Consider the following 14,749-nt stretch of genomic DNA (forward strand, 5'->3'; position numbering starts at 1 on the left):
GCTAGGCAAAGTACTGCGCCAGTAGAGGGCACTGGCTACCGCGAAGAGCACTAGTTGCTTTTCAAAAGTGAGAAACGGTCGCGGGCTCAAAGAGGAGCGGCTAGGAGCGGCAGTTTGGTAGTGCGCGAAAAACAAACTTCGGTGATGTTACAAATATTCAAGATGGCGTCGACCAGTAAACCACTTTGGCTTCAGAAGTTTCTAGAGATAATGGGTGCTTTCATACTGACCTTAGGTTAACCTAGGTTAGGCTAGCTGAATAACCACTACATATATGCAACATGTAATTACTGCATGGGTAATAGACCTTTTCACAGGGCGTGGCACTATCGACGTCATCGCCTACCGCGCGCCGATCTGGTTCGCTTTTGATGCATTGGCGTTTGTTAACCGCGTGAGTCTAGGGCCGTGTTTCCACTAGCTGCACCTTAAACTAAAACGCATTTAAAAACTAAACCATTTCAAGAAAGCGACTGTTTCCACTAGGAACTTGCACATCCGGGATGTACAAAGCAAACTGTGCATGAACGCCGTAATTTGAAGTATTGGGCTGCTCTGTCGCCAAGTCAGAGCAACTGTTGGTTGTCACTGATTCAGCATCTGGTGGTAGGAGTTTGCATGACGATGACCAAGGACACCGTCTTCTCTCTCTCCGTAGCTGCTGATTCTTTCCCCAAGTTAGCGACCCTTACATCTTCTAGGGCAATCCTATCCCAGTAAGAGAACAAGACCCGTCCCTCTTAAGCTTCTTGAGCTTCCTGAAGAGCAATAACGTGCAAAGCTGCCGATATGTTGTTAACACTGCGAGTAGAAGAGACATGTATCTATTAGTTCAAGGTACAGACAGTGAACTGTGGTGCCGTCGAAAGGAGAAACCGCAGACAGTAAACTGTGGTACCGTCGAAAGCAAAAACCGGCGGCTGTCCGATATTTGATGAGCGTGTCCGATCTACGGGAAAAGCAGCGGAAGTTCTATTTTGTCACCGTGAACAGCAACACACCAAGTGATCAATCTGAATCTAGCACGCCGTGTTACCGTGTGACTACTCTCTACATTCATGCCTTAGATACATGAAATCTTTGTCTGGTTTCCGTACGCCAGTGTCCGATATTGGGGAGTGTCCGATAATTGATATTAGACTCTACACGTACCTGAAAATGATTTAAAGTCACAGCTTGTCAAGATACGGTATAGTATCTAGGAACTTCGCGTCAAAGTATTGCTTCATGAAGTGTATTTTACTGTAAGTATACTGAATGTCATAAGTTTACTATGTTTGTTCACCTTTTGTCTGCTTATTGATATTGAATATATATTAAAATTGTAGACAATGAAAACGGTATTTTTAATTAATTAATTAATTAACAGACAGCAGATTCGTCGATAGTTTCGCGTTGCCCGGAAACGTTTCGCTGGCAGGCGTGTCCAAAAACACAAACAACTTTGACTAAATTTTGTGGACTGTGGCACAGCTATTATATCTAATAGTTGCTAATAAATGTTGGCTAGTGCTGCAAAGTATGTCTCAATCTTCTGAGAAACGAATAAATACTGAAAGCCTGCATTTATTATGGGTCTAAATAATTATTATTTAGAAACCTCCACAGATTTGAACTACAGCATATAGGTACGCTAGATTGGCATTTCAAAGTAGAGTATTACCCGTCGAAATATTTGTACTGTACACTACAGTACAGCAATACTAAGAGTATTAATATCAACGCTTGCAACTTGCACGCGCCACACGTTGTGACGACACAAAAGCACGCCACAATGCCCACAAACACGTCTCGAGGCGATGGTGTAGATCACAGGATTAGCTGCAGCAATCAAAAGGAGAAATGGTTCGAAATAGACTGGCGAAAAACTGCCGTCCTAAATCGAAACTCCTTCTTGTTCTGTATACAGAAACAATACAAAAGCAGGGCACCACGTGCAAAACAAATTGAGTATCCAAACGACAATCAGACGAATCCTACCGTAATTGATTGAAGTGTTGCAAACGTGCACGATGCTGTACTTTCTCAGATTCAGGCACAAAGTGATGTAAAGCCCAACGAGTAGAGACAATACAGCGTCTAATCTAATAATAAACGACATACACCTGTACAGACTAGGATTGTCGATGGACTCGACGCCGCCAACTAGGACGACGAGAGAAAGTAGTCGTACACTCTTGTCTAAGAATGAATGAATGAATGGTAGTGTGACATAGGGGTTCTTGGCCCTGGTTAGTTTCTTGTAGACATTTATCTGTTGTGATGGCAATATCTCTCAAATATATATAAATGAATGATATATTTCTGTCGCACCTAAAAGATATGTATACGACTGTGGTAATCTGTTGTGCTGCTTGTATTGCCAAGTCACCACTGAAGCAAACACCGCAGAGAACAAACACGAGAAAAGTAGATAACCGAAAAGGAAGCGAGAACACGTGCGAGGTTCCCGACGAAATTGAAAGTAGATGCGGACGGCGATTCTTGTGGATAGAAGCATGACGACACATCCACAGAAGTAAGACAAGAATGCAATGCTCAGACAGAGACCTTAAGCTTCGTCTACGCTTGCGCTAGTCAATCCGCGTTCCGTGCGAACACTGGGTAGGCCAACATCGCTTCTTGCACCAAGTAATGAGAGCACACGCAGAGATCTAGATCTGCGACGGCAAGCCTGACTATAGAGAGAAGATTTAGTCGTGATTGTTTGTTCCAAGAGCGCCACACAATTACAAAGACGTTTCCGAGAATGCCTGCAACGACGACGACCCACTTTAATATTGTGATGTGGTAAGACCAAGATGTCACTTCAGTCACAACAAATGAGTTTGTCCCGTTCGCCATAGGTAAATCAAGTAACGACAAGAGATTACACAGACATGCAGATGTGTCAAACTTTCTGAAACCGACAATTAGCTAAAGCCAATGCGTTTTAAGTTTTGCATAGCCTGCCCCTCCTCCTTCGTCATACTTCCGGCGTAGAAGGGTCTTGGGCCAGAGGCGTACATGTACGGTCGGGGGGGGAAGGCACGAGACCTGCCGAAGATTTGGGGCGTGGCAACTCACCCTGTAAATACATCTTGCTTTCTCTAGGGTGCGGGTCTTGTCAGCATATTCAGCTCATTTCCCGAGTTTATAATAATAATAATAATAATAATAATAATTTATTTTTATCACACCTGTAGTTCCCTCATAGGGGCAACATAAACACACACACACACACACACACACACACACACACACACACACACACACACACACACACACACACACACACGCGCGCGCGCGCGTAGACAAATCACATAACTAACACACAAAATCACTTAACCTACAAGTAAAAATGTTACCATCTACCATATCCAATCCGTGTCCAGGATAACTATGTCTAACTATTAGCAAAGCCAGTCCTCTCACAAGTTCATTTCTTGAATCTATGGCCCGTTTAAGAAATTTAGTCTGTAGTATTTTCATCTTACGAGATGCCTCAACAAATTCTGGATTTTTTTCCACTATAGAGTCTCTTTGTCTCATACCAAAAGCCTACGACGAATACCTTTTCGATACGCTGTGTTAATAGACGTCTCTACTATACTTCGTTCAAAATTCCACAAATGACTTCCATAGGCAAGAAGTGGAAATAGTTACCTTTCCATGATTGTCATCCATACGCTATCTTTTGGACAACTTCCACCAAGTTGGCTAATGACACCATTCACAGCAGCATAAAATTTTCTTTTGCTGGCCTCCAATGTTCTCTGTACCATACAGCAACCATTCATGACAACGCCCAAATGTGTTATTTCCTCCTTGTTTGGTAATCTATTGCCCTTGAGAAAGACATCTAATTCACTAGAGTGTTTCCATCGTCTCTGCTTGAATGTAATCATGACACTCTTTTTGGTGTTGTATATCAGATGATGCTCATTTGCATACGTAGTACATATATCTAACATTTGTTGTAATCCAGCAACATTTGGGGACACTAGTGTTATGTTGTCTGCGTAAGTCAAGCACCCGAGGTATAGATTTGCTATTCTAGCTCCGAGACCAGAAAAGCTAAGCAGTGTCAAAAGATCATCTATATAGAGATTTAACAGCTAGAGATGAAGACAAAACGCTCCCTTGTCGTACACTATTTCCAACGCCAAAATGTGAAGAACAGTGGTTGTTCCACTTAACTTTCATTTCTTGACATGAATACCACTTGGCAAGAAATTTAACCAAATATACAGGAGCACCTCTATCCAGTAACTCGCTAGACAGACAATAAAAGGAAACTTTATCATATGCTTTTGATAAATCAAGAGCACACACATATACTTCTTTATTACCATTTGATAGGTAGTAGTCAACAGTCTCCTTCAAAACAAAGGAACAATCAGAACATCCATGACCCTTTTTGAAACCAAATTGTTGTTGACTAAACATCAGCATACCATGCACTTGTCACGCATTATTAGTCCCAGTGCTTTTGATATTGTTGACAAAACAGCTATTGCTCTGTAATTGTCTAGATCACTGGTATCACCATGTTTATCTTTAATGACTGGAACAACATAAGCTAGACTCCAAAAATTGAGTTGGGACTACAGAATGTCTTAAGCAAGCAGTAAAGGCTGTACTCATGTGGATAGCTAATTCAAAGCCACCATACCTAAGGTGTTCGGACTCTACTTCATCAGGTCCAGCAGATTTTCTTACTTTCAGTTGATGAAATGCTTTTTCGATCTCTTTGGGATGTATCTCAACACACCGCCATGGTAGTTTTTGATGTTTGTATCCGATGTTTCAGATTTGTCTCAAATATTTGACGGTCTCTGTCTATAGAATCGTGTGATTGACTGTTGATAATTTGGCTAAATTGCGTCTTCAAGCACTCCATCATTTCACTGTCAGACATACCATTTTGTATACAAGGCTGCGTTTCGTACTTTCTTCCAAAACGTAACAGTATCACTATCTAAGTCTGTGGCCAAACTTTCCCACCAACATACTTGTTCCTTCCGTTTCCTATTTTTTAAATGACCTTTAAAGATCATTCTAGAATTCTGCATTGCTTTGTATAATTCACCATCTCTAGGCTTACCAGCACATTTCCATTTAGAAGAGTCATTTCTAGCCTGCCGCTTTGATTTCTTGAGATCATCATCCCAACCCAATTTACTCGTTCCTCTACCTGAGCCTTTCCGTACACATCATTTACCAGATCTCAGCAAAGCTCCACATATGGCATCAAGATATTCTTGAATATCGTGATGATGACCACAAGACTCAGGCTCATTACACACAGCAGCTTCTACTGGCATAGATATTTTACTTAGTTCAGTTCTACACAGTGTTTATACCTCTCCAAACTGTCCATTGCGGTTTGTTTCCACAACAATTTTTTACAAACAGACTTGTTCTTTGGTATTGAAATCTTACCATCTACTTCCACACTCCTTGACATGACAATAGGCCAATGATCAGATAAATAACCACCGTCCTCCCTTATCTCAAAATCTATAATCGTTTTGTCAAACCATCAGAGACTATGATGTAGTCAATCCATTATAGAGTCTGGAAATCTGAACTATGCCATGTATTCTTAGTATTCGCTTCAATATCATCCATGCCAATAGCTGTCAGGTTGAACTCCGACATAAATGTAGCCAGTCGTCTTGAAAAACGACTTGTGCCTTTGAGAAGATCAGTATTCAAGTCTCCCAATATCATAACATTATCATACTCATTTGACTCTAAAAGACCTCCCAAAAAACCAATTTCAGTGATGTAATCCTCTACTGATTGCTCATTACCATAGTCAAGTGGCACGTACACAGAAATAATAAGTATAGTTCCTAGATCTGTAGTAATCCGGATTGCAGACATTCTGTCCGAAGAAGTTTGAATAGTAGAAACAGACTGATAAAAACGTTTATGCCACAATATTGCAACCCCACCAAATGGCCTCCCAATACAATTTTATCCATCTCCATAGGAGACACGGCAGGATAATTAAAGAGCATCTTCATTAATAGAAGCTAAATTACCCAGCTCTGTAGGTAGCCAATGTTCTTGCACAGCAAGTATATCCACTTCTTTGAACAAATCTGAAATACTGTCAGCTGCCGACTTGAACCCTCTACAGTTGAAACTGGCTACCTTCAGTTTAGTTGACATCTTCATATTGATTGTTTTCATTTTCAGGAACAGACATTTTTGGTCGAAATACCCACGATCTGACTCTGACGTGCTCTGGCCAGAAATCAGACTCCTTTTATTATTATTCCCTTGGTTTTATACAAGAAAGCAACTGAATATTTTAATTAGGACTGTGTACCCAAGACCAAACGACAAGACCAACAGTTGTATTAAAAACTCACTCAGTACGTATAGTTAGAATGCTCAGATAAACTCTGCAGTCAGTAGTGAACTGTAATAGTTATTGCAAACGTTGTAAAACATTGTAAACGATCAAACCTGACATGTCACAGAGGCGTACGAATGGCATCCAGGTTGGGGGCCCAACCAGATACCTCAATGTGCACTAAGGGCACTTGAACACGGAATCATGTAACCTCCGTCAACGAGTGTCTCACATACACATTGCACTAACGTCATTAGGTGCACTAATGACTTTTTCATTAGGTAATTTCATATATAGTGGCCATAGGCTGCTGATCGGGGGGGGAGGGGGGAGAACATACATCCCCTGTGGTAGTCTTGTGTAGTCAGACCCTTCCCGCCTACATCCTGCCCCGTGGTTCCTACATACCCCTAAGTGTCATGCGTATTTGACGCTACGTAACAGGCCGGGATTATCCTCTCTAATGTTTATGGTTTGTGTCTGCACGTGCTTGTATCTTGACTAGACTTAGCAGTGGCAGTGACAAAAAACATGACCTTGAATATAAATCTATGTAATAGAAGCATGAACATTAGGTACACTAAAATAGGTGATAACCCCTCACAAAGCTGACACAATGTTTCAACAATTGTAAACAAATTAATAAATTGATTAACTATTTGTCGTAGTTAGTAATATTTGACAAAATTTGAGTATGCAGTAGTGTTCATTAAATTGATGTAAATACAAACGTCAACTATCGAAACAACATGCACGTTTCAGTCAGCATCTCCCCACTTTTGCTACCTACAGAACGCCGCTGGTGACCCTAATTTAGAAAAAAAAAACCAGAATTTTGACTACATCACTGTTGCAGCAATCCTGCAAGCAACAGTCTTGAAACGGACACAAAAGTGAGCCTACATAATATATAACAGATAACAGATAACAGATATACTTTAATAACATACCTATACCAGTAGATAAATACTCTACCTACTATAATAGAAACCAAGTACAAAGGCAGGATTGACTAGACTTCTACCCTTTCCTCTCATCGCTTGCACTCCACGTGTTTTAGCAGGTGCTTTTGTTCAACTAGCGAAAAGCACATAAACACGTAGAGTGTGCGCGAGGAGAGGACTGGGTAAGAATCTAAGTATTGACGTGATGCTATCACCTGAACTGAATAAACATCTGAAAAATTTTCAAAACTACATAGATAGATTTATACACCATCTATTGCATACAGAGTGCAGTATACTAATCTAGAATCACTCTTCCTAAAGTACCGTTCCTAAATCGAGAAATAAAGTGCTGGCTTGCTCTTAGAGTATCCAATCGTCCACCTGTTATAATAATCATACCATGTATTTTCTCATATATATTAGTAAACTTGTGGTGTCCTCACCTTTCATAAAGGCACCAATTCGTTTGGCTACATCTATTAGCACATCGTCAATAGTATCTGATGGTCTTTCAAGACCAAAGGCATCCACATACCTGAAGAGCAGAAATGTCTCACAATTGATATATTAACATGTTTTAGTGATAAGCAATACAACTATGCAGACCTAAACTTGTTGCGTTTGTTCAAAGAATACAAGATAAAATCGGCTATTAGGTGCTCTCCTACCACATGATCTTGCAAAGCACCTATAAAATGAGATAATATAATAATAAACCACACACACACACATGCACGCACGTTCAAACACACACACACACACACACACACACACACACACACACACACGCACACTGACACACAGACACAGACAGACAGACAGACAGACAGACAGACAGACAGACACACACACACACACACACACACACACACACACACACACACTGACACAGACACAGACACACAGACACACAGACACACACACACACACACACACACACACACACACACACACACACACACACACTGCTTAATGTCACAAATACAAATTAGACTGAGCAGAAGAATTTCATATTAATTTGAAGCAATTTCAGCAACTCACTGTCTAGATGCATTCAGGTACATGGACCAACTGACCAACAGAAAGAGCGGTATAGATAACAGTCATCACAATACAGACATAGACTCTAGATACCAAGTATCACTGTGTGTCCATAAGCAAATTGTATGCTCAAGTATTGTCAATCATGTCTTGCGTAAATGCATACTACATGACTAAAATCAATTAAGTTAATGTCGTCAAGACTTAACTATTCCATATCATAACATGACAAATAGAAACAAACATGAATGCCAATAAATCTACATGTAGGTGTAGTACATCAACACTTACCTACAGCTGCAAGCTTCATTCCCGTCTCTATGTCTTGTATGTCAGGCAGCATAACACCAGGAGTGTCTAGCATGTACACACGTGGATCATCATGAATCTACTCCAAAGAAAGAGACACAGATCTGTCAACTGTAACGCAACAAGTAAACCTCTTTGCACAAAGTCTCATTTCAACTACATGTATAATACATTCTTCTACTTACACAAAAAATGTGTCAAACTCTTCCAATTAGGAGTCAGTTTAAATAATAAACAAAATAATAGAAAAGTACCCATTTGAGTAAACTATAACTGCCAAAATTGAATTAATGTCATATTGACTGTAGTTTTAACAGCTGGGATATCTTTCAGTATCAAGTCCTTTACGATTGACACTAAAGAATAAAAGCAGTGTGATATGCCATCATTCGACACGAAAATCAGTTTCTAAAGGTAGACATCATAGTTTTAAAACTCAGTGATACTAAAATTTCATTTAATCAAGACACACGCCCACATCTAAATGCCACTCAATCCTACGGTTAGGTTATTAAACCTAACATGCTCATTAACAATTAAGTATTAATTAATAGTTTGTTATCATTATATACAACATAAGTTTCAGTTAATAATGAAATGAGCCATTGTCATTCAAAAAACTTTACAATAACTGTGTGATGCTTTAGTAAAACATTAGCAAAGATCTCTCATTACATACTGTAGATACCAGTCCTCATAAAGAGGTTAAGCTAAGACTTTATTCTTGTCACCTGCACTTGAGTTAGTACAGACCTCGTCACACCAGGTATTGACCCAACTTTGGTCGCCTTACCTGCAACATACACAGAACATCAAACTTGTTCTAAACTGTATGCAAATGAAAACCTACCTCGCTGCATGTATCTTCTTCTCAAAGCGTTGATGAGTGATGATTTACCCGTGTTTGGTACTCCAATGACCATTAGTCGAAAGAAATTCTGTTTCTTTCAGACAAAATGCAGAGTCATGCAATGTAGTCACCTCGCTTGACACATACCACACCTTTTCCAAGACAGGCTCATTTCTTAGACACCAAACAACTCTCTCCATAATCTATTAATTAATTAACAACAACACAAACTAAACTAACCAGTGAAACAACCATTGGTTAAGATACGTGAATGGGTATTTGTCCTAATAGCCATCAGTCAATACATGCCTGTATTTAATAAAAAAATTGCAATCTGGATATGACAGAAGTAGGCAATCAGAATTCACCCTACTGTATCTAGCATTGTCATAATATAAACCAGACAGTTTACTGACATATAATAATGCTCCAAGTCTGACAGCAAATCAACAATCAACAACTCAGCCAAGGTCTTTCTAAGACCTATCCTATAATAAAACAACCATTTCATTCTGGAAACACTGAATGTTGCTTATTGTCATATTAATTAAGTTAAAAAGCCAACATATTAGGATATACTCCAATATTGTTTGGAATATTATATCAATCCAACTAAACATTGACTAAATGACTTCAAATCCAAGTATATTTCCGTGACTAAGATATGTCTGACAACAAAGATACACACAAACCTCCTTGTGACTATGATCATAATCTCCAACACAGTCCGCATAAATAACATGATTGAGTCCAGCATTTTTGAATTTCTTAACAACAACCTATATTTAAATGCAGACACAAAATGAATACTCTCACTATCACTATAGTATACATAAAAAACTTTAGTAAAACAGTTGGTGCCTTGTCTATAGTATATATATATATATATATATATATATATATATATATTAGTAAAACAGTTGGTGCCTTGTCAAACAATCAAGGAATGAGGACAGACATGTCAATGACATTAATGTCATTCAGAACATACTGGAGGAGACGAATTGCAAAAGTGTTGAATAAATGTAACGACAGATTAATCTGATCTTAGAAAGAGTGACTGTTTAACTTCTAGTAAGAATTACGCTAGATTTGATGTTTTCTGTATACGGTTTAGTACGCATTCTTGATTGCATTTGAGACTGAGGTTAATTAAAAGTCAACTAGAGTGAAGTTCATTACTGCAATAAATCTATATAGGATATAATAAAATGTAAAATAGTAAACATATAATACTTAATTAGATCTATTCGTAATATATGTCTAATCCAACTTCAGACCTCTCTTTCTTCCGTCTCTGCTAGATCCATTTTGTTTAAAATTAAAATGTGCGGCTTGCTGGCTACAAGTCCTGACAACGACTTGTTTCGACCAGAGCACGGAATCTGCAAGTCGCACACTAGACAGCCATCGCGTTCACAACGTCTCGTTCATTATACCCTTGCATCGTGTACTTCGAGAATGCAGTTGCAAGCACCAACTTTTGCCCTCATTACGCGCAAACCTGAAAACCCGCTAATATACTCACAGCAAGTGTGTCTACGTGCTACAATAGAGATGCTGCATTACCTTTAGCCATGTGACCGGGATACCAGTGAAGCGCAGACTTGCGTGGAAGCTCAAAAGCTGTACGCATCCACGTCATACTAAAAACAGCGAAATGCCCTCGGAGTCCCAAACACCGCTAATATGTTGTAATATATGATGGTATATATAATATATACATAGATTTCATATATTTAAATTTTGGACGGTATTTGCAACGGTGGAAATTTTACCAGCAGCTGTGTAGCCAAACATATCCTGGATGGCTACCAAAGCGCATCTCTCGCTTACAAGTCAAGTCCAGGTAGTTTCATTTTTTAGGAATGAATCGGTGCTCAAGACTGTAGATGCCCACACTTTGATCACCATCATCGTCATATTCAGCCCAGTCCTGTATAAACACACAGCGCAGAAAAGATATGACAGTGTAACATTAGTACACCATGTAGTGGCTCACGTACCCTATCCCCGAGGTTAATATCTTCGTACTTTGTATGACTGCCAGTGGCTTCAGCAGAAAACCCCACCTACTTGTCAATCAAAAAAATGTTTTTAATGAATTAATACAAGACATTCACGTTAAGGATGCTCCACCCTAGGAGAGAAGTCTACTAGCTCAACTCCTCGACACTCAAATGAAACTATCGTCTTGAAAATGTTGCTGTCTTCAATCTAAAGCAAAACGTTTATCACAGGATCACGTGAACAGTAGGAAAGGTTCATGTACCATGTATATGCCTATAGAGTCTTTCACAATACCTGCACAATAAATGCATAAATATATCAACAAGGATTCATTTAGATAATTGTCTCTGGATAATTGCTATTATAGTCTACATACAGTCACTCACTTAATCACTCACTTGTATTTATTACTCCACACATACACACAAGACAACTATAATATCAGGGGAGTACAGCCTAGCTGTAAATCAAGCATCCACTCGATCACTCATTCACACAAACACACGCACACACACACACACACACACCATTGTACACACCAAATTAATAATTACTACTACTACTCAAGTCTAGAACATGCAAAGTCACGGAGCCTCTGTGCCAAACAACCAACCAGTGCATGTACTTAACTGCAACCCCACTGCCCCACTACATAAATTGAAAGCTATACGTTTGACAATCTATTAATTTGCTAAACAGTAGCCATTTTGTAAACAAAAATATTTCCTCACCAATGGAGTTCTCTCTACTGCACAACTTGCACTTTGTGACCATATTAGCACTCCCACGACTTCCTTTAATTTGATGAGTTTCCTAAAACAAACCTACTGCATACTAATTATAATCAAATTATACATAATTTTTTAATTATAAAACGGTCTAATTAACCAACACACGTTTGCACAAAGATATACGAAATCTTTCGTTTCTTCGCCACAGTTGGCGCATCGAATCTATAACAAAAGATGAGTGACGAGCAGGACAGCCTACCGAGCTTGCCTACCTTGAGATACCAGCGAAAGTCGTCTCCAAACGGGTGGAGGTTCGTCAAATTCTCCAGTGTAGCCTTTAGCTGCAGTTCTATTCTCTAAAACCGGATAATACTTGTAAAGCAATAGTTGATAAATGTTAGAACGAAAAACGCAAAATCACCGGCATTGTCTCGAGCGATCAGCCAGGCTAACGCACGCACGTATTGCCTCGCACGGTCGACCAGTGACTGCGCGAAATAGGCTTCGAATCTCTGATCTCGAGTCGGTCTAGCCCATTCGAAAATCTCGGAATTTTCTTGCCAGGATAGCGTATAGTCATGAAGAAGCAATGACAGGCCTAACCTGGGATTGTAAACTAATTTACTAGACGCTTGTTTGCACAGCAGAGAAGACACACTCCAGAAAATCATATGCCAGAAAATTCCTGTTTACTAACTTCTAATGTGAACAAACATTAATTACTTTGCACAAAATGGCAAAATGCAATTCCATGCTTGTCAGCAAAATTATACAAAATTACAACCTGCAACTCTTCAGACTAGCGATTTGCAATAAAGTTTCTATACACAACAGTCGCATAAATTGCCAATAACAGTATCACCAAAATGTCGTCCAGGTATCCAAGCAATCCAAACACTGCTTCCGGAAGTAAGTCAACAGGTAAAATAAAGTAGATGATGGCAGCAAACAAACACATAACAATTCGAACCCACACCATCCACACGAGCCCACTGACTGAAAACAGTTCTCGTCCAAGATGTCGTATTAATGTTGGCATGTCATATAAATAATCCAATAACTGCAAATAAAATAAAACTGTACCATAGACTTTTGTCACAACTTATGCCTAACTTACGGGTCTCGGTTGCCCACTGTATCGTCTGTTGTAGTTAGACACCTGACTCTGGATCGATTGCAGTTCCTCTGTGTTTTCTTGCTCTCTGGTAGTGTAAGCTGGTAAGAGAAGAGTCACCTGGCAAGTGTTAAGAAATATAAGTCAACACGTTTAATTATCTTTCTGTTAGCTCTTACTGTCTGTCTACAAACTGGACAGCTCACGGCAGCTAAGAACCTGCCTTCTCTCCAATATGTCAGAATACAATTAGCTACAATAGAAAAGGGATTTAGATTAGTACAGATAAGTAAAGAGAATGACAATGTTGGCAAACAGATAAATTCCTAAACCAAAAGATCACTGTGAGCATGCATTCCACTGACAAATCTATCACCTTTCTTAGACGGTCTGAGCCAAATAATTGCCACAAAACAACATACACAATACAACAATTTCTTGTAGAACGTTGGGACAGTTGCTGAGATATTGTAAATTGAGATTAATAACAATAGACACGTGTTCTTGTCAACTGTAGCCACATTCAAGGACTTGCACAAACATGCAATTTACTAAAAGAGACAAACTGCACTTAGTTACCACCACATGCAAAAGCTCTAGCACTGAAAATAACACCGAATAATTAATATGTGCATGCAAGACCTCCTTGAACATTGACATGTCACCACGATAAGTCGAAAGATTCACATTGTCACCAACGTTTAATCCACTTTTACCATGCTTATACTAGCTAGAGCAGCATCATTTCGTTTGCAACAGCAGCACAATTCCTGACTTATCAGTTTCGCCTAAATAATTTAAGTTGGATAAATAAGTGGTGGCTTTATATTAGTTAGAATAAGATAAATGTCTTGTCTTTGAGCATGAATTACAATCGAATTTGTTGTTTCGTTGTGTGTGCTTGTGAGGTAACAATCAATGCAAACCAAAAACAAATGTGTGCACAAACACAACACAAACGCGCGCGCACACACACACACACACACACACACACACACACACACACACACACACACACACACACACACACACACACACACACACACACACACACACCACAGAAAGTGTGTCCACAATTTGTTTCCACAGCATATGTTAGCAATCCCAAGCAAACGGGACACTGCTGGGTGGGATCAGCGGCAGCCTCGTTGTCATCCAATTCATGTCTCTGTGCTCCGTTCGCCCTCAAATGCTCTCTCGCCCTCCGAACATCTTCCTCCCGCTCGGGATGGACCGTTCTCCTGTTAGAAGGGCCAAACCTGGCCACTACAAGAACACCAAACACAGCACATAGCGTGCTCGTTACACCAACAACAACTTCGTCACCGACTCCTTCAATAAAAGTAGCAGTCATCTTATACGGGACATATCCAGGCCGGCGATCCGGGACACATCATT

General features: G+C 39.6%; 3 protein-coding genes across 4 annotated transcripts; all 3 read right to left on the bottom strand.

The window, feature by feature from the left end:
• Window positions 1-7,520: 7,520 nt before the first annotated feature.
• On the bottom strand, window positions 7,521-11,142 carry LOC134185757 (mitochondrial ribosome-associated GTPase 1-like). Of its 2 annotated transcripts, none has more exons than XM_062653627.1 (11): window positions 11,066-11,142; window positions 10,936-11,000; window positions 10,777-10,881; window positions 10,189-10,275; window positions 9,649-9,699; window positions 9,497-9,584; window positions 9,378-9,439; window positions 8,629-8,725; window positions 7,903-7,984; window positions 7,740-7,831; window positions 7,521-7,677 (listed from the first exon to the last, which is right to left on the bottom strand). In XM_062653627.1, the coding sequence occupies exons 1-11, from the start codon at window positions 11,139-11,141 to the stop codon at window positions 7,592-7,594; spliced, it is 891 nt and encodes a 296-aa protein (XP_062509611.1). In that variant the 5' UTR covers window position 11,142; the 3' UTR covers window positions 7,521-7,591. The 2 variants fall into 2 exon arrangements, with proteins under 2 accessions (XP_062509611.1, XP_062509610.1); XM_062653626.1 differs by having other exon boundaries at window positions 9,497-9,590.
• Window positions 11,143-11,181: 39 nt separating this feature from the next.
• LOC134185823 (CXXC motif containing zinc binding protein-like) lies at window positions 11,182-12,708 on the bottom strand. Its single transcript, XM_062653701.1, has 8 exons — window positions 12,659-12,708; window positions 12,510-12,593; window positions 12,403-12,459; window positions 12,238-12,319; window positions 11,769-11,800; window positions 11,636-11,713; window positions 11,503-11,568; window positions 11,182-11,432 (listed from the first exon to the last, which is right to left on the bottom strand). The coding sequence occupies exons 1-8, from the start codon at window positions 12,662-12,664 to the stop codon at window positions 11,352-11,354; spliced, it is 486 nt and encodes a 161-aa protein (XP_062509685.1). The 5' UTR covers window positions 12,665-12,708; the 3' UTR covers window positions 11,182-11,351.
• A 196-nt stretch (window positions 12,709-12,904) lies between these two features.
• LOC134186271 (E3 ubiquitin-protein ligase RNF170-like) lies at window positions 12,905-14,749 on the bottom strand. The gene is made up of 4 exons (XM_062654192.1): window positions 14,408-14,749; window positions 13,531-13,604; window positions 13,355-13,471; window positions 12,905-13,297 (listed from the first exon to the last, which is right to left on the bottom strand). The coding sequence occupies exons 1-4, from the start codon at window positions 14,703-14,705 to the stop codon at window positions 13,037-13,039; spliced, it is 750 nt and encodes a 249-aa protein (XP_062510176.1). The 5' UTR covers window positions 14,706-14,749; the 3' UTR covers window positions 12,905-13,036.

Source organism: Corticium candelabrum, chromosome 10 (genome assembly GCF_963422355.1).
Source record: "Corticium candelabrum chromosome 10, ooCorCand1.1, whole genome shotgun sequence".
NCBI classification, from domain to species: Eukaryota; Metazoa; Porifera; class Homoscleromorpha; order Homosclerophorida; family Plakinidae; genus Corticium; species Corticium candelabrum.